We start from the raw sequence: 21,012 nt of genomic DNA on the forward strand, positions 1-21,012 counted from the left end.
GTCTGTTTGCTCACCCGCATGCTCAGATCCATGGAGACATCATGGAGAAAGGGGGGAATGTGACAGACAGGGTTAGAGAGGAGGAGGAAGGAATCCGCATCCTCCGCCTCTATTCACTTCATTACTTTTTTCTTTTGCATGCATGCAGCGAGATGAGATTATAAGGGTCTACTCCAAAGTGCACTCAAATCCCAAACAAAAAATACAAGCGGGAAAACAACAGCGGGCTCCTGCTGTTTCAGAGCCCGATGTCGCTCTCCCTGGATGTGTCCGTGAAGTGTGTGTGACAAAAATTGAGATTCCGCCTTCATCTCATGCCTCACCTTATCTACTGTTTCTGTCCCTTTTTTTTCCCTTCATCTGCTGCACACTTCCTCCTCCTCCTCCTCCTCCTCCTCCTTTTCTTTAATCTTCTCTCCCTCACTTTGGATTGAGTTCAGCTATGGCACAGAAAGTATTGTAACGGACTGATGACCATAAGGTATTATCAGATCCTGTTTTATTTTACTGTCTTTGAGGTCTGCTACAATCAGGACTGCTCGTGTTGACTGTGTTTGATTTGATTCTGATAGACTAAAAAAAGTATTATAACTGTGTGTTTGGACAGAATGCGAGGCAAATTTTAAATGAGGCACGATTGCTTACAGAGTTAATGGAAAGACACGATTAGATGCAAATTTGCCTGAGCTGAAAATGTTTCAACTTGGGAGAAACATTTGCGCGTATCCTGGGGCTCAGTCTGCTTCATAAAGAGACGAAAGGAAACGGGAGTCTGGAGGGAAATAACAGGAAGAAAAAGAGTTTCTGGTGAACAAAAACACAATGATACACTCCCATACGGACAGTCGATGCGTCCGTCGCTAGCTAGTTTACAGTTAATTTCTGTATAGTCAGTACCAATTCAGTACATTGGCTGTTCAGAACAAACAAACATTAACAATGAAGACCTACTGGAGGTGAACAAAATGCGCAAAAATCGCGAGTAGCTTGCTCATAAGCAAACATTGAGTAAATAAGCAACCTGCACTTTTCTCCAACAATTTCTGTGACTTTTCACCAAGCAGCACTCAGTTTTTTTGTTTGTATTTGCAATCCTGGAGGCCAGGGGCATAGAAAAGAGGAATCCCAGAAAGTACAGTAATGATTGTGTTCCTCTATAGGTGTGTATCCACAGCAAGTAAAGATTAAACTTAGGCCCAGCACTGCAGTGCTTTTCTTGTTAGTTTTTTTTGGCAAAACACAGTGTGCCAGGTGAATTTTGCACTTATTTGCATAGTGTAAAGATGATATTTTTCAGCTTTTGACCCCCCCCCCCCTTTCGCATCACTGATGAGCCCCGTATACGTTGCTCAGGAGCGAGGCATTATGAAGGAGGCTGAACAGGAACAGAAAATAAGCCAAATCAGTCGGACAGTTTTCAGTGCAAATGTGTGAATAAAATAAAGACAATTTTAATCATTCAATCTAATTGATTTAATCTCTTCCACCTTTTTTAATCAATGCAAATGGCTTTCCAAGCCTCGAACCGATGCTTCACAACACATCAGTGTTTAGTTTACACTCCTAGCTCTCAGCACGCCACACGTGTTGTACATTGCAGCAGTGGTACACAACGTGTTATCTTGTGATAGACAATCTGAGGGGATGATGATACAGTTTGCCAACAGACTGACAAAAGTTGAATGTTGCTCGGGTTGATCTTCTAGTATCATCTCTTGGCTGTAAAACATTTGCGAGACAGATGAATGATTCTGCAGGCGTAGAAGATTCCCCTCAGCTGCATGAATGGACAGACTACAGCTGTGTGTGACTTGAATGGACAGAGGCTCTCGCAACCTGTTGCATAATTTATGAGGTTTTTTTCTATTAGGTTTGGTTAATGTGTTTCTTAACCACTTATTGGTTCCCATCAGTGCCTGGACACAGGGACGCGCAGCAACATAGAGTTAGGTGTTTCCACGGTTACCACATGCAGGAATCAGACTTGGAGTTAATTAAAACATGACACATTCATGACTTTTAAGTGTTTGATGTATTTTCTTTGGAGAAGTCTCTCATCACAGCCTTGCTTCAAGAGTTTGGGCTTCATATATCTTCCATCTATATCTTTATCTTCCTTCTGTGCCACTTAATAGTTCTACTCTGCTGCATTTGTCAGCTACAGTTACCAGTTACTTTACAAATTAGGATACAACATTTACACACAAAATATGTGAAGAGCTTATGAAACATGATGCTATAGATTAAACTACCCAACAGTTTATAAATTTAGAGCTGAAACTGTAAATTGATTAATCAGTTCGCTGATCAACAGAAAATTCATCTGCAACTATTTTAATAATTGATTGATTTAAGTAATTTTTCCCTCCCAAATGTGAGGGAAAATTTTTTTTTCTGTATTGAGTATTTCTACCTTTGATAATAATACTAATGTACTTTTACTTAAGTAACATTTTACTTTTAATGGAGTATTTTTACAGTGTGGTATTTCCAGGATCAGAGTTATGGCTGCAACTAATGATCATTTTCAGTATTGATTAATCTGCCTGTTATTTTGTTGATTAATCAAATATTGTAGTTTTAAAAATATCTGAAATAGTGAAAAACAGCCATTGCAATTTCCCAGAGTCTGAGATGATGTCTTCATATTTCTTATTATGACTGATCGGTAAAAAACTCAGGTTGGACATTTTTGCTTAGATTACCAAAATTGTTGCTGATTACTTTTCTGTCAGTCGACTAATCGATTAATCAACAAATCGTTGAAGCTCTAATCTTAAAACTTCCACCACCACTGTCATTCACAGCCTGTAACATGACTTGCGGCACTTGGGTTTTTTTCACGTTATTTAACTGCTTTGTGTTGGGTGGTTGGATGTTAAATCTGTTTCTCTTGCACATGTCACCGCAGGTACATGATGGCAGCCTCACCATACTTGGCATCACTAGAGATGACAGAGGGGCGTACACGTGCCGAGCCTACAGTGACCAGGGAGAGGTGCTCCACACTACCCGTCTGCTGGTTCAAGGTACTGTTTCTATCAAATGATCGCACTCTAGCAAGGCCACTGCAAAGCAATTTATTAGTAAGTGCTGTTCATAAATGTATTTTGCATGGATCACCAGATTTTGAAATGAAAAAAAAAACACGTTTCCTACTCTCTACCTGCGGCCAAATATCACATTTGCATCACTTAAGTTTCATTATTTGTACTTGTGGGCATTTACTATAGTAGCATTCAAAAGCAAAGTCATGCAACTCTGTGGTGTGTACTGACGTATGTAACACACCTTCTGGGGCTGTATCAGTCAGTCAATAGCTCAGTCTGGGGCCGCTTGGTGTTCATGTGTGCGTGCTCTTGTGCACAGCCATGTGTATACAACAGGATCTGTCTGTGACAATGTCACTGTCTCGCTCTGGTCCATTAACTAGGATCTCTGCTAGACACAGATCAGATAGATGGCTGTGACTCCTGCCTCCAGCTCTCTCTGTCTCCTGATACAGCAGGGAGTTAACAGTGTGTATTTAATAAGCAACCGAGCCTCTCTTGCTTTTACGGTAGAGGTAGCGTAAGGTCTATTTTAATCCCTGACTTCTGTAGGTGGAAACAGAGCAGAGGACTTACTCTTCTCTTTGTTCCTGGTAGAGTAAATGTATGTGCACACGCACTGCAAACACGCATTAAAAAATCATTGTGTTGTAACCTAGTGAAGTGTGTAACCAGTGGTGCATGTGATGCGACTGTAGACCTCCACCAATTCGACTCCACCCGTTCTTTCACCCACCACGCGCTGCAGCACCGGTGGTGAAATTGTGAACAGTTGTGCCTCCATCATGTGAAACCAGGTTTATTCTACTGATCTGTTCAGCTACAACATAGAGGAAAACCTCACAATAAAAAAGCAGACTGTATATACAAAACTACCTTTCTAAAATTTTTGTGGACACCAGCTTTGGATAATGTTTTTTTATCATTTTGAGAAAAAAGATGGGATATTTTGAGAATACAGTTGTGAAGAGAAAAAGAGTCATTATATTATGAGAATTAAGTTACAGTATTTGGAGAAAAAAGTTGTGTGGAGAAGTGGGGTATATTTTGCTTGGATTAGGTCGACTGCATTTCAACAAAATTTTAACTCTACTCTTGAATTATTATGACTTTGTTCTCAAAATATTATTACATTTTTTTGGTAATATTTTAACTTAATTCTCAAAAATAGCAGATTATTGCGGCTCTAATATCTGCATTATGGTAATATTAGAGAACTTTATCATTGTTAATCGGGCTGCAACTCAGCTTTATATTCATTATTGATTAATCTGCCAAGCATTAATAAATTAACTGATTCATTATTTTATCTATACAGTCTCAGAAAATAGCAGAAACTGCCCATCACGTCTTCTTAGCGATGACACAATGACGTGTTTAAATCCCTCAGTTTTTTCTAATCAACAGTTCAAACCCGAAGATAACCAATGATAACAACAAAGTATCCAATGAAAGCAGAAATTTCTCATATTTAAGAAGCTGATACAACATACTTTTGGCATTTTGGCTTGAAAAGTGACTGAAATTATTAATTTTCAGTCGATCAACTAATGGATTGATCGACTAATCGTTTAAGCTCATTTTTTTATATTACAGTATGTTTAGAATTTTTTCTTCAATGTGATGATGAACCATAAACAAGTCTTAACTTATTTTCCAGAGAATGTACCGTATTATGGTGTATGTCGTTACATAATATCTATTAATTTTGTTTGTTCGAAGCAACTTACACTTCTGCAGCCAGCAACCTCATGGCTGGCCCACTATACCACTGGAGCTCCCTATATCAATATCACTGTATAATAATTATTGTGTCAGACGTGTTATTTAATGTTAATTAGCACGTAGTCATTCTTGTCCACCCCCTGTAAATATAAGGAACAGCTTATAATACAATCATTGCTCTCCAGTGAAGATCATGTATTTCCAATTGTGGAGATTTTGAATTTTTCAGATAAACTAAAGGGATTAGGTTTTCCTTTATGGTTTGAGCTAAATCAGCCATTTACATACATACATTGGGTTATCTGAAAAAAATTTATCGTCACAAAGCTAAAAAATGGTCTGTTTTTTTCTTATGTTTTCACAGGACAGTGACACAACGTAATCAGCTACAAGCTGCTACCTCGAAGTGCAACAACACCACTGTGACACAATGTTTAGAAATACTAAAGATTTTAAATAAGCTTCTTAAAAGTAGTTCTTTTTTTAAAGTTTTTAATATGTGGGCACAACAGCAGACTCTGAAACACAGGGACACAAAAATAAAAAAAAAATTCCCTTACATGAAATAAGTATAAATTAACAAGGAAAGAAAAACAAAAAAACAAACAAGTCAACCCTCATTTATTTTTTCTCCCGATATTTCCGATTTGGACAGACATTTCCAGTTTTTCCAAACGTTGAACAGAAATCAGTTCTTGTACCATCTTTGGAAACATGGTGGAATTGTTGTCTTCCAGGCTCTGAAAATCTTTTTTTTTTTTTTTTTTTTTTTGGCTAAAAGTGTTCACATCATGCAAAAATAACCTAGTTTCTGTGGGAGAGTATAGTTTGTTTATATACAGTGGAAAACAGGCCAAAAATATGAGACCAGAATAAATCTAGAACTGGAAAATCCTAAAATAAATTATCCGTGTTCCTTCTTTAGCTTTGCATCTATCACAGAATTGAGACACTGAGACTTTTGAATTCGCACCTGTTCTCACCTGCCATGTGTGAAGTTGAGGTTTTCGAATCTCAGCCACTGCAGTAAACTTATTAACTTCTGTCATATTAAATCACCATCATATCGGCATCAAGTATGACACACCTCTGGCTGTACATGCACATAAACAGTTTTATCTTCTCCCTCATAAAACCTTCTTAATGTACGAAACACTTAGGTAAACCCAGCAGAAATCTAGAGGGAGGTTTAACAGGAAAACCACAAAAATAAAATGCTCTTCCTGATGATGGGTTCGGCTGGATATTGGCATGAAGAGTGCTGCGAAATAAAATGGAAGATATGATTAGGACTCATACCCAGAGCAATAACAAACATATATCTTAGGAGTCATGATTCTCACTCCGGTGATCGGTTTTTAATTGTTTTGTGTGACACTCGCACAGTGCCATCAGCAGTCCAGTCTGTCTGATGTATAAAGCTGTGCAAGCTGAGGGGAAAAATAACCAGGAGGCCTGTATCTGGGCCCACTCATAAAAGACAGCTTACCTTTCATGGCTTCTTCTGGTTTTTTTGAGAGTTAAGAGCAAACCGAGAGTGCCTCGGGGGATGAAAAGGTTACGATGTGAAGCACGCATAAGCTTCAACACTGACTACTGTTAAGGTTATGAGAGCTGGCTGCTCACTGTATTTTACATCGGACTGTGGATATTGTAAATAATACACAGTGTGTGCTCTGTCTCACTCACGAAAAAAAAAGTTGACATTCCCGAGGTTGGGTCCTGCATATGGTTTAAAGGAGCTATATGTAAGTCTTTGCTGTTGCTACATAGCCAGTCTACAAGTCAGTTCAGCATCAAACTTCATGTCTTTTCTCACCGAGAGCTGTCTCCGGCTGTGGAAAGCAACGCCAGTGTTAACGCTTGTTTCTGCTTCTGTTTCTATCACTCCTTCTCCTCCACTGAAGTTAGCATGCTAACCAGCGAGCCCCAGCCCGGCCGGCCCGTCCCTTCGCTTTCCGATAGCGAGCCACTGTAGCATCCAGTTTGCCCTCAGTCCAACATGAGAGGAGCAAGAAGTAGCTTCGCTCAGAGGGCGTACTCTAACCTCTTCTTTTATAAACGCAACAATGGATGAGCCTCCTGGCAAGTGACCATTATCACCACCAGCCGCTCCCGGCAAGAAACCACGTTCGGCGGCAGAGAAAACTTACATATAGCCCCTTTAATAGCTAAATCCAAGGTGATACTTACTACTTATGAATATTTGGTGATAATACATTTATTTTAGAAGTCAAATTTCAGCAACACAACAACTGTGGAAAAAAACAAAAAAAACACTAATCACTTGGGGATGACGTGCCTTCGGTCCGAAGATTATGTCAAGATTGAGGTGAATTGAAAATACTCAGTTATCTTGTCAGCACAGGTTTGTAGAAAGCCATAAATTGTTACATTTATATGACCATTAGTTAATATTTTTATTTCATGTATTCGTCTTTTAAATGTTTTATGCTTATGTTATATGTAAAAAGTTTCACATATTGGGTTTTGCACATTGCTCTTGTCCATAAAATGAGATGTGTGAAAAAGAAAAGTGTCTTTATTTTCACTTCATTGGACACAAAACTATGCAGATTGTAAAAAGGACATGGTAGAGGTGTAATTTAAAAAACAGTGTTTTTTACTTTTTGCAGCCCTATTTAGCTTTTATAAGCACTGTATATGTATATACATTTAATAAATGGTTTATCACACCCTATAGATGTAGTTGTAAGCAGATATAAGTGCCTTTTTGAATGTTTATTAATGTACAGTATTTATTAACAATTATAACGTCTACTAAGTTGTGTTTATGTACTGCTTATAAATGCTAAACATATGGGGTTGAAGTGTAGTTACTGCCCAGAGGAACAAAGAAAAGCAAAATTACTTTTTACAGTAAACGGTAGACTGAACTGTTACAAGTGCACAACAAACTGAAATGTATGTTTCTGTTTCTCTTAGGACCACCATTCATCGTGTCACCACCAGAAAACGTCACTGTAAACATATCCCAGAATGCACTCTTCACCTGCCAAGCGGAGGCGTATCCTGGCAACCTGACGTACACCTGGTTTTGGGAAGAGGACAACGTCTACTTCAAGAAGTAAAGTTATGATCAAGTACACTTCTGTACCGTAGCTGCTTTAACTCTCTGTGTCAGGAAACATCTTAGTTAAGCACGTGGGTGAGGTTAAGACTTAAGGGCCCCTTTGCTTAGAGGCTCAGTCATTTAAATCACCACCACACAGGCTACATGAGGCTTTTATCCCAAAGCTTTTGTGATGTGAGTGACATTGTGTGTGTCTGTGCCCTTTGCTGTGTTGTATTTTAAGTGACTTTCAAAGGATATTTGGTGCATGTGCCTATATATCTATATCTATATGTCTGTGTGTGTGTGTGTGTGTGTGTGTGTGTGTGTGTGTGTGTGTGTGTGTGTGTGTGTGTGTGTGTGTGTGTGTGTGTGTTCGTGTGTGTTCGTGTGCCCGTGTCCTGTCCTGCTGCGGCCCTAGGGGCATTAAGAGCGGACCTGGCGGGGGTCTGTCTGGAGCGTGCCAGGCGAGTTAGTGCACTCTGATGACAATATCACATGACTCAGGCCTTGTGTCCCCACGTGCCTCTCATGCAGTGATGATCTGAAGCGTAGCCAGGACCTCTGCGGGCAGGTCTTTAGAGAATGAGAGGGTTTTTACAGCGAACAAGTGACGGACAGAACAAGCGGGAAGGAAGAACAAGTGAATGGGGTTTTGACTGGCAGTTAAAACAGGTGTCTCTGGGACTCTCAGAGGGGAAGTGCACTGAAGTGTCCAGCATAATTTTAAACAGCTTTTGTGGTGTCAGCCTTGATTTTTTTTGCAGGATAGGTAAAAATATACTTGGTAGAATTGCATTAAAGGCACCCTTTATATTGAGTTTTTATATTGAACTTCGCAACTTGGGAGCCATTAATAAATAATTAATAGATTAATGGACCTAATAATTAATTTGTTGTTTTTTTCCACCCAGATTCTCTACATCCTTTTGCACAAAGAAAGTTGTCATACAGTTCAATCAGTCAAAGGGATTTTTCCCAGCCAGGCAACCTAAACGGTATTCTTTTGATTGGCCTATACCTGATCTGTAAATCTTTAGTAAAATCACATGTTAATCATTAATAAAGTCATTAGCTACAACTTATAAACCCGTCAGAAAGGGGTCTTTTTAGAAAGAGGTACCTTTTTATTTAAAAAGTTTGAGCTTCTCTTCTGTCGCGTGATTAAATGTTGAATCATTTCACTGTTGGACAAGGAGAGCAGCTCAATTTAAAAAAAGGAAGCAAACTGAGTATGTGCTCCATCATTAGTGTGTTTAATTTAAAATGGTGTCAAGGGGGAAAACATGAAGGCTGTACCATTTGGCGATGATGACAATTAGCAGATTTATTTGAATCTCTTGCTCTGTACTCTGTGTTCTTTGGCTCCCTCTCAGAGCTGGCTGCTGTTTGACTCTCTGCTGCTCTCTTATGGCACCTTGATGTAATTTAGCAAAAAAAAAAAAAAAGGGGGAAAAAAATTAATGAGTGCCCTTTCCTGTTGGTGTGTTTCAGCAACACGGTGTGAAAAAACATCTGTGTCTTCTTGCAGTGATCTGAAGCTCAGAGTGCGCATTCTCATCGACGGCACCCTTATCATCTTCCGGGTCAAGCCGGAGGATGCTGGGAAATACACCTGCAGTCCGAGCAACAGCCTCGGCATCTCGCCCTCAGCATCGGCCTACCTGACTGTTCAGTGTGAGTGTTACCGTGGCAACAAAGTGGAGGGGGAGGGGCGGGAGCGAGCTGTGTGAGGAGAAGGGAGCAGCAGCAGCAGCAGTATGGAGGCTGCTTGTGGCGGAGGCTGCCGTACTGTTTGGCAGCACTGCTCTGCCACTGTAATGCAAAGTAACCTTCTTGAATTTCAAGGTCAGACGTTACAGAGAGGCAGAGATTCCCCCTCATCATTTTGACTCAGCCTCTTTGACCATTTTCATACTCTCAAAGGAATTTAATGATTCAATTATTATCTGTTCCGACTCAAGCCTCATTCCTGTGCACAAAGATGGAGACGGGCTCGTCCGCAGACTCCATTTTTCCTGGTCTCTTTTGAGCCCCCGCCTCCCCCTAAAACGACATGGTGACCTTCCTGTTCATGAGCTGAGACTAATGAGAGAGAAACGACACTTCTGGCCATCTGACGTTCCATCGTCAGCCCTTGTGTGTTGAGCTAATTTGCTCCCAAGTTGCTGCTGGTCATTGATCACTGTGCTACAGTATGAGAGAGAGAGAGAGAGAGAGAGAGAGAGCTCGGGGATTCACAGCACTGCAGGCACTGATTTCATCACTGACTTCAGATACAGCAGACCATAATGAAACCAGTGTCCTCGATGAGGCATGCAAAACATACTCTGAGCTCACATTTATCAAGCATCATAGAGTCACTCCCAGGAATTGCGCTAAAGTTAATTTAGGACTAAAAATACCACTACTTCAGATTAGATACTTGAGAGTCATCTATTAAATGTCCTACACTAACTTTGAGCAAGGAACAGGACTACTGTTTGATACATTTTAAGTGTCTTAATGTTTGTTTTTGCTACATGTACCAAGGACTCCCTGAAAGCAGTATTGATTCCGAGTGGATTGTCCTTATGAAATAAAGCAAATTTAATCAAATTCAATTTGCTGCAATAGCAGGTGGCTGTTGAGGTAGCCACTTGTCCATCAGGCTCATTTACTCCCATTGTCTGACGCTGAATCTGTTTGTTACATTCATTTATGATTCTCTGACAGTTTCATGGGTTTTCTATGAATAGGTAAATAACTTTACCACGGTTATACTGTATGTGCAAAAGCACGATGACAAAATTAATTAGAACTCATATTAATAGTTATAAATATGCCATTTAAACTGGAAGTAAACATTGCCGAGCCACTCACCTGACCTAAAAAAATAAATGTAGTCACTAACATTTTAATTTAAGTCCCCCTATGAAGCATTCAGATCCAGTATATAAACATTTAACAAAAGGTTTATAGCACACTATAATTCAGCTGTAAGAAGTTTACTTTCTGTTAATCTATTTTTATTTGGAACTATAACTACTCCCGTTGGCACCCATATGTGGAGGCTGCTGCGAAAACAGATAATCAGTGACAAGTTAGTTATAATTGTTGACAAATACTGCTCATTAATTAACACTAACAATGTCCTTACAGCTGCTAAATGAATAGACGAGAATAGGGAGACGAAACATAAAGTGTTACCATGTAGTCCATATGTGAATTAAAACAGTAGGTAATATGACCAAGCTTCGTCTAATGGTCCAACCTGACATCGATTTACAGCCTCTATTCTTATATACTAATACTGCCACACTGCATCTTGCACATGCTGCACAGGCATATGCAGCACTAGTAGGGCTAAAGCTGGCTGCAGCCCTGTCTTCTCTTCCCCTATAAAGTTGTTTTGTTCTGTATTGTTACCCAGTCTTGGAAAATGCAATGTACCAATATGAAAGCATCTCTCAAGTATTATAGCCTTGCTATTATTTGAAATGAATTTAAAAAATAATAATAATTAGCTGGAGATAAAACCTTACGTTAAATTTTGTCTGTTGTAATAAAGTGGAGGTATTTTTCATTATACAGATGACATAGTCCGTTCTCACTAAGGACCCTCATTGTTCAATCAAAGTCAAAGTGATCAAAGTGTGATAAATGAATGTCAGAACTGTTGGTTCTGACAGAATCAACAATGTTGCACAGCTCATCATTCGTCCTCCTCTGTATCCTGCACAAAGTCAATCTCAAAAATTATTTTGTCAAAACGGTCTTTTAATGAGCTCATTGTCATCGAGGGCTCCCGAGACTTCTTTCCTATCACGGATTGTTTCTACCTGATCGCCATCTCCTTACAGCTCCTAACAGGTTAGGACGGCTCTGGAGTGCTCCTTAATTGTAGGTGAGATAGAAATGATTCCCTAAGTTGAGAAAGTTGGTAAAACGCTCTGACTTCTAGACCTGACTGGTGCTTCTGTACCAAAAATGCTCTCACTTTGAATTTTTGGCCAGTTCAGAGGGATTTCCTGCTCTGACACCCTGGTCTTTTCTATCAAATAGTACACAACACGTACATTTTCTGCTATGAAATTTCTTTACACATTAGATTATATCAAACATTTGACTCAGACATTATTGATTATGTATCCAGCATCCCTAACAGTGATCTTTCCTTTGCGTCAAGACCCTGCCCGAGTGATCAACATGCCCCCGGTCATCTACGTCCCACGGAAACTGCCAGGCATCATCCGCTGCCCGGTGGACGCCAACCCACCTGTGACATCAGTAAAGTGGGAGAAAGACGGCTATCCTCTCCGAGTGGAGAAGGTCAGTCTGCCTCAGGACTGCATTTACCTCCTTTATAAGTCAGTCACTTTTTTTTTTTTCATGTTTTGGTTTGCTTTCCTGAAGTTCTGCATGTCTTAGTGTAAATTGTTTGAAAATTGGCCCCAAATTCACGTGAGGTGTGATTATGCTGTGATATATTTGGTGCACTTGATAAAGAGGTGGCTCAGTCCGACCTCACTCCATCAGTACTGGAGCTTTGATCAGATCTATGATAGATTTATTATGATCTTAATAATAGCGACATGAACATTGTTTTTTCTTTTTAAACAAGTGCGCTTTGATTTTTGCTTGACTGAGATTTTTGAGTGTTGCTAAAGTCTTTACTAGTTTCGTCCAGACACAACTTAACACAAATGCAATATTTTGATCATTAGACATAAACATTTTAAGGATTTATTATATTGGTGGAATTCCAGAGTGTAATATTTGTATATTTTTAATAACAACCAAAAAGAGAAGAGTTGAACCTATTAACGCAAGCATTACATGTTCATATTCAGGTAACTTTTTATAATAGTAGCAGTCCATGAAAGTCCAAAACTTCTCCTTTTCTTTTCTTGTGTCTGTTTTTTTTTTTTTTACTGAACTGTTAAAAACAGTAACAGCAGTTTGATCATTTAAACTGTCCCATTGAGTTCCAAAGATTATGATCAATTGTCCAGTGACTTTTGCAAATGTAGTAGTCTGCAGCGATTAATACCCCAGCTACGCAGTTTCATTATCATCTCAGCAATATCCTGTCTGTGTAAGGCAGTGTCATTTTTAAACTTTTCTGAAATGTTCCATCGATGCGTATCTCTGTGCTCAGAGCTCTCTGTCTGTTTATCTACTATCTCATCTACTGTCACTGAGATCACACTGTATTTCACGCTGCTGTTGAGGGCGGACTTGCATAAATATTCACCTCTTATTCATCTGATTTAAATTAAGTTTTGTTTTGTTTTTTTGTTTGTTTTCTTGTGCAGTTCAAAAACATTTAGATGGGACCCTGACATTTCAGGAACCCTGAAATCAAGCATTTTAGATGCCCCCTTGTCTTGTAGTACCCCGGTTGGAGCCTGATGCCAGATGGAAGTATCCGGGTGGCAGAGGCCACAGAAGACTCCCTGGGCACCTACACCTGTGTGCCTTACAACGCCCTGGGTACCATGGGCATGTCCCCCCCTGCCACTTTGGTGCTAAAGGTACATCACTGCTCATGTTTGGTAGTGTCTGATGTCCAGTTGCTGCATGTTTTAGCGTTGACTGATCTGCTCACAGGTTGGCACGATGTGTGTTTGTCTGTGTTTATAAAGGATCCCCCTTACTTTAATGTGAGGCCTGGGGGGGAGTACCGTCAGGAGGCTGGGAGAGAGCTAGTAATCCCCTGTGCTGCCTCTGGAGACCCTGATATACCAACCATCACCTGGAGAAAGGTGCGGTAGACAAACACACAGCGTAACAAATCTCCTGAAAGTAAATCATCTTGTGTGTTTGTTTTTGATTTTGCCTGTCGTATACTGAAATATGTCTTTGCCCAGCAATTCTTGACCATGTTACTGTGATTTTCATGTCCATTGAAGGTGGGGAAGCCAAGCAGGAGTAAGCACAACATCCTACCCAGTGGCAGCTTACAGTTTCTGTCCCTCAGCAAGGAAGACCACGGAGAATGGGAATGTGTAGCCACCAATGTGGTCACAAGCATCACTGCCAGCACGCGTATCCTAGTCATCGGTACAAACAATCTGCACAGTGCTCTCAGCTTCCTCAACCACTGACCTTTCTCAGTTACTTTGAGTTCATTTTGATCCCACTTTGTTGTGACTTTTAAATGATTTGCATGAAGAAGAGATGACCCTTATCCCTCAAACTCCTTGCCTCTACCCAATTTCCCCTTGGGCATCATTAAAATTTCAGTTGATCTTATCTGTAATAGCTTCAGACAGTTACATTAAAGCCTGAATCTGTAGCCACGGTGTAATATCCACCCCTCTGCTAAAACCCTGTCTCTACAGCCTTTGTCTGTTCAGTCATTGGGCCAAGGGCATCTTTTTACTCTTAAATTGATTGAATGAAGCGTCGACAAAGGCTTTAAACAGGGTTATGAAGGTCCAGATGCATTAAGATTGCATTGTGAAGTCATTGGTTACACATCTTTGTACCTCCTTTTTTTTCAATTTTCATATTTAGTCAGAAAAGTGTCTTTGTATATAAAAGTTGCGGTACAACACCAACACCAACAATGCGAGTTATAAAGTTCAGATTTTAATAAATAATTAAGGTGCCTTTGCCTTTAAGTACAACTGTAGTGTTCTCTGATACAGTTTGAGATTGTAGCACTTACTATGCCCTTTGCTTGCTTAAGTTGTGACGATGTTTTTACAGCAGTAATAGCAGCCATTTTGAGTAGATAAATGCCTAACAAAAACCGCCTCACTGAATTAGCAGGATTATAGAGGTGTGTAGCCTCATTGGCATATAACTATTATGGGAAATGATGATTATTATGTTAAATATACATATGATTAGCAACAAGAGACACAAAAGTCTTGTTCTCTGGGGGTGGTTTGTGCTTTCAAGCACTCTTTTCAGTCATTGTACACGCATTGCTTTTTCCCGTGCAAACATTTAGTAAAATTGTGCTTTATTTCTGTATTCTAGCCCAGGCTTTTAAAGGAATACTCCACTGAAAATCCATCTGTTGATGATCAAATATTCATCCCCCAAAGGCTAGAAAGATAGCTTTATAATATATGTACAGCATATGTTTCAGACCTTTAATTGCAAACGTAGGTACAACGTCACTAAATGTTTGCCCAGGAAGAGCTCTACTTGTGCATTACTTTTTTTAAAGATTGTTTTTATTTGACAACGAGTAGAAAGAGAAACAGGAAAAATGGGGAGAGAGAGAGAGGTATGACATGCAACAGAGATCCCCTGGGCAGGAATCGAACTGAACCATGGATTTTGTGGCCATATGACATACACCCCAACTACTAGGCTACTGGGATCCTCCACTTGTGCATTTCTTGAGTATTGTTTAAAAAAAACATGCTGCAACTACTATAGCATCTTATTGAAAGACTAGTAAATGTGTATTTTTTACCTTTTTAGGTGTGTTGGTTTAAAGGAATAGTTTGATAATTGTGGAAAAACATTTATTCACTTTCTTGCTGAGAATCAAATAAAAAGATTAATGCTACTCTCATGTCTCCAGCTGGGAGCCATACGTTTAGCTGAATTAAAATTAAGTATTCTGTGTCAGTGTGAAGAAAGACCAGCCTTCTACTTCACAGAAATAATCTATTTCTTATAAAACTTCTCTACCATCCCACCTCTTTTTTTATTTAAGGCTGAGGATACACTGAAATTCTAAAAGGAGGAAATCACAAGGGATGAGAGAAGTAGAGGAAACCATTTCGTCCGTACAAAAACTAAGCTACTTTGGGCTAACTTTTTACTAAGCTAGCTATCTCTTGGCTCTAGCTTCATATTTTAAGCACAGATATGTGATGGTGTGAATTCTTTCATTTAACTCTCGGCAAGAAAGCAAATCATTCTATTTCCCAAATGTCGAACTATTCCTTTAAGTCTGTTAGCCTGTGAAAAGTGAGCAAGTCAGTAAGCCTGCCCCGCAGTAGCCCATTGCCCCGCTGCCTATGGAGCCGTTATACTGTGGCACAGCTGTGTGACCAGCCCTTGGCTGACAGGTGTCACAGGGCGGCGCAGACAGCTGTGCTCCTCAGACCGCGCTCAGGTCTCTCCTTTAGTGAGAAGCAGCTGGCTCCGGGCCCCGCTGCTCGGCTGTTAGGTGGGTGGGATGAGCAGAGCCGCAGACAGCGCTGCTGCTCTTGAACTTGACCTCACACTGGTCACCACCTCAGCCGGCATGACATTATCCACGGAGAGCAGACGCATGATGCAGCACAGCATTTTGGGGATGAAAAATAGCAACAAAATGCGCGTAGTTTGCGCTATTTGACTCGAAGTAGGAGTCTGACTTAGAATTTGAATAAAAGGTTAATACAGCATTCACATTAACAGGATATCCATTGCTTAATTACTGCAAGTGATATTAGGTGATAATTGTAAATAGTTATATATTTGATAAGTAAATTAGTACTAATTACTAGTTACTAGTTTACTTATTAGTACTATAAGTAAATTAGTGCATTTTAAATGTGTTCCCTTTCTCTGTCTCTGTCTCTATGAACCACTCAGGCACCAGCCCACACGCTCCTGGCAATATCCATGTATTGCCCTCAACAACCTCTGCTAATGTGTCCTGGGAGCCAGGTTACGATGGCGGCTTCGAACAGACCTTCTCTGTGTGGTATGGTCCAGTGTGAGTGCACTTAGTTTCCTTCAAATCAATGGCAGCAGTCTACAGATGTGGAAACACTACCTGCGCTATCGGCGTACTTTGACATACAATAGGAGCAGGGTTTTTTTTTTCTTCTTCTCCTTCTTCTGCCCTCTTCATTGATGATAAATGGTAAAATATGAAATCTAATCAGAAGCTATTTTCTCAGGGTATTTTACATATGTGTATGTGCATAATTCATAGTGTGTATTGGGAAGGTAACAGAGTGTCAGGGCAGGAACATCCCACTCGGCATCATTTGAGATATGCACTTGACAGTAGGCAGAACAGAGTGTATTTTCGGATTTTTCCATGCTTGTGAGTAAATCATCCATCGTGGTAGCACTAGATATAAATTTGAATTTTGGCAGACACGACTGTAAAAATGAAGAAAGTGACACATCTGAATTTATGCCAAAGCGTTCTAATGAACAAAACATTTCACATGGAATTGAAACCACACATTTGTGAGTCAAAGCCCTGTAGTTACGTTGATAAGGGATAATTATATCCAAAATACATTTCACATTGTAGTCTAGTGGAGTTGAGTATTGTGAATGTAACACAAGTAAATAACAGTGATTTGTAGTTTATTTTGCTGCATTGATAACTGACAGAAGGCCATAACTTTAATAGGTAAAATGCACAAAAAGAAATGGGTAGGTTTACATTTTAATACTTGTGTGTTATTCTGTCAGTGTCAGTCATCACTTTTTTTTTAAAATTACAGTTATAAATAAGCAAATATAAATCAAGCAAATTTAAAATTAAGATTTTGTTGCCGTAGTGATCATATTTCCCGGATGGATCATTCAAGCAGTTTTAAAAGTTAGAAGATATTGCCAGTCGTCAATGTTCAAACTTCATTAAATGTTCTGAATTCAGGAGTTGGCTTGAACCAAATGGTGTAATTGTCACTGGGCATTGGAGGAGGACATGTCCCCTCCACTTTACGGTACACTTTTACAGTTTGAGTCTGATTTACTCAGTACTTACGCACTCACTTCCTACTGTCCAGCAGAGAGAAATCTATGCCTGACCCTTAAATTAACTGCAAATTTTCAGCACCCACCTACTGAACAACGCTGTCTTGTAACTAATTACAGTTAGAACATTATTCACCATTAAAAAGTTTTACCCTCTAATCATGCTGCGTGTAACTTTCTGTTTTTCTGTCTCACTTCTGTTCTTAGGTCAAAGAGAATAGACTTTGGTTCTCACGACTGGCATTCGATGCCAGTTTCTGGTGCTCAGACCTGGTTAGTGGTGCCAGGGCTGGAGCCTGGGACAGAGTACCAGTTCAGTGTGTTGGCACAAAACAAACTGGGCACGGGCCCATTCAGCGAAGTTGTGACAGTCAACACTGCAGGTGAGTGCAGTTAATCAAAGGTTTTTCCATCCATGTTTTCCACTTCTTGACTTCAAAATCAACCCACTGGGCTGCACTGAGACACTATCTATCATTTTAGAATATCATCGAACACAGTGTGGAAGATACTGCCCTCTAGTGATGTTTAAATTAATGTATATAAGGGTATAATTTCCACTGGGGATGGGGTGGGGCATTTTCCCCTCACTTCAAAATCCCATTCTTGTCTCCATTATCTCACTAAAATCTCTTTAAACAACAACTGTCTGACTGTCCAGCTGCAAAAACTCAGATGAGAGAACGTCTGAGTTGATAACAATGCTCATCTCAGTCAGCTTCAATTACCGCTTGGCGCTCAGAGCAATAACCCTAAAGAGCAGCAGTAAGTGCTTTCTGTCTTTTTTTTTGCCCTGGGTATTCACCTCTCAAGCTACATACAGTCTGCCCTACCTTGTAGGTAGAGGTTGCTGTCAGGAGAAAACCTGCAGACACTGTTCAGGGCAGAAAACGTGCGTCCACCTCTCCATCTCCTCTGCATCATTAAAAAACAAGGCAGTAAAGTACAAAACATATTGTAATAAAGATGCAAATAAAGATAATCTATCATCTACTATCATCTATTATCTATTATCGATCAAGGAGACTAAACATGATTTTGAGTAAGGTTAGTGCATGAACAATACAGCAGAAGTATGCACATGTATATTCCTTTTTCTATTTTTTTTTTTTTGTTATGCCATCATTATTATGGAAAGTGCCATAACCATTTTCATTGTATTTTCGAACCCCAAAAACATATATATGTATATAAACTTTGTATATCCTACAAATAAATGAAGAAATCTCTGTCTGTCTTTCCTTGATTTTTCTCAAAAACCGCTCATCCAAACTACCTCAAACTCCACATGTGTATTGTTGAGGACCCAAGGAAGTGCAGTGTCCACAGTGAAGGTTCGTGGATGAGCGGTTCTTGAGAAACATAAACAGAGAAATATTAAATGACGGTTAGGCCTGCGGCGACTCATCCACGCAGCCGACGTCATCGACGTCTCCCATCATGGTATCATAAGAAAAGAAGCGCACATAAGACATGAAGTGCATAGAGCACGTCAGGAAAGCATTCAAATGTGTTGAACTTTGAAGCTGCTGATATTTCTTAAGTAGTGCTGTAGACACATTTTGGTGCACTGAGCAGTGCAGTAGATAATTCTCACTGCAAACATTTTGAATTCTCATAGCAGGAAAAGCAAAGGTGTAACTAATGACATTAATGATGGCACTGTTCCATTTAGGTGTGTCAATAAACCCGTATGTACAATACCAGAGGCATTTATTAATGTTATTAGTTCCACCTGTGTTTGACAAGTCAACGTGTTTGCCGTGAGAAAGATCCATTAAAGAATAGCTTGTCAGTCAATTGAGCTGAATGTAGCTGCTATTAAGCAAACTCATGTTTTGATATGGGGTGTATTTTAGATGTTAAAAAAGAACAGATTTACATGTTTTAGATTCTTGTGTGTTTTAATCCAACTCGTGCATCAAAGGCATGCTGCCAATGCAGCCTTTGTCTGCCCTCTGCCTGAAAAGATACTAAATAAAAATGTGTATGGTATTTAAAATCAGTGCGTCAGTGAAAAGAAAGGCATGAAGGGAGAAAAGTGCACGGATGGATTTTTCCACCACGCCAGTGGAAAGGACAAAGATGGGGAAGGTTTTGAATGAAGGAATGCATAAAAAAAGGCACACCCAAAGTCCCTGTGTGTACAAAACATCAGACTCTAAGAAAAGAAGCCGCACCGATACCTCAAACAAACCCTTGTAGTCTAACTCTGGCACCTGAAGGTCAGGTTGTATCACATGTCCTTAAGTATGGAAATCAGTGCATTGAGTTTCCTATTTACCAATGAAACCCTTAGCTGTGAAGAACTCAGCTTTAAAAACTATTAGCTTGAAACACCACCGTTTTTTTACAATCAAGAGCAGGGCTGAAACCCACCCGGTGATTTACGAAGACATATGAATGACTGCATGAAAATTCTATTATGGTGTAATACATATAACTATGCCCAGGCAGCATGGGTTTACGAGACACCATAAATTCAATGAATGCTCGCACAGTCTGTTTTCCTCCCGAATATTTTTACATCGGCTAGCCTCAATGGCCAGAGGAAGAATGCCAACTCACAAATGTGCAACTAAAGATCATCGGCTTCTAAATAAACGAGATGTAGCGTACGATTCAGGTCCAAACTTTTGTTTGATTTCACACATATCCTTAATTTTGGCTTTGATTTGGCTTTACTGTCAAAACCGTTTTTCTTCAAACTTCAGTAAAAATGTAATTTTAATAAAGTTAACATTACAACACAAATTAATCCTGAAGATATGCAGAATAACCACCAACTCAAAAATTGAGTAAAGCTAATTTGCCCACTGAAAACTGGATGACTTACTCCACATAAATGCTTTCTTACATAGTCTATCCTCTGCCATTTTGATCAGACAATTCCACAGTCGAATCATAATCTCTAAAACTTGATGAAGGTAACTTCCTCACAATACTGGTCTTCTGTGAAATAGTGTAAACCCTGATTCTGTCACAAACAATGTGCTGGAAATCTTTCCTTCATTCAATAACGGCTAAATAAAGCGTGCAAAGTTCTGACCTAGTTCACACACTCAGATAGCAGTCTGTGAATATAGATGGATGGCAATGGGGAATAAGGTTTCTGCTGTATATTGTGTAACCCATAGTCTAATTTTTGTTATTCAGATGCTTTTGTTGATTTTTCACAACATAAATCAAATTTACAGCCAATCAACTCAGCTTATAGCCATCACCCGTAGTTTTATTACCGAGCAACATTTTTTCCTCTTTTTTTGAAATATAGAGAAAAAACAAGCGAATATGTTCGATTTGTTAAAATGGAAAATACATTTTTGATAACCTAAATGTCACAGAGCATCTTTGTGACCCAGGATTAGGTCCAACTCATTCTCAATTAATGTGTCACTCTGCAATATGTCCTGCGCTTCATGACAAATGGACTGTATTGTCGTTTTACTGTAATTTGCTGTGTTACCATATCACTGATAGGATGTCTGTCACTCATGACATGAC

At 39.5% G+C, this 21,012-nt stretch overlaps 1 protein-coding gene across 1 annotated transcript in view; it reads left to right on the plus strand.

Annotated features, from left to right (window-relative positions):
- The window catches only part of igsf9ba (immunoglobulin superfamily, member 9Ba), a 70,696-nt gene that overhangs the window by 38,198 nt on the left and 11,486 nt on the right, over positions 1-21,012 (plus strand). The window contains exons 5-13 of the mRNA XM_040130104.1: positions 2,912-3,029; positions 7,722-7,863; positions 9,380-9,525; positions 12,017-12,159; positions 13,224-13,364; positions 13,476-13,595; positions 13,743-13,893; positions 16,381-16,492; positions 17,716-17,891. Of these exons, the coding sequence (XP_039986038.1) occupies positions 2,912-3,029; positions 7,722-7,863; positions 9,380-9,525; positions 12,017-12,159; positions 13,224-13,364; positions 13,476-13,595; positions 13,743-13,893; positions 16,381-16,492; positions 17,716-17,891 (1,249 nt within the window). The remainder of the gene's footprint in view (positions 1-2,911; positions 3,030-7,721; positions 7,864-9,379; positions 9,526-12,016; positions 12,160-13,223; positions 13,365-13,475; positions 13,596-13,742; positions 13,894-16,380; positions 16,493-17,715; positions 17,892-21,012) is intronic.

The sequence above is a fragment of the Xiphias gladius genome, chromosome 7, assembly GCF_016859285.1.
Source record: "Xiphias gladius isolate SHS-SW01 ecotype Sanya breed wild chromosome 7, ASM1685928v1, whole genome shotgun sequence".
Lineage (NCBI taxonomy): Eukaryota > Metazoa > Chordata > Actinopteri > Istiophoriformes > Xiphiidae > Xiphias > Xiphias gladius.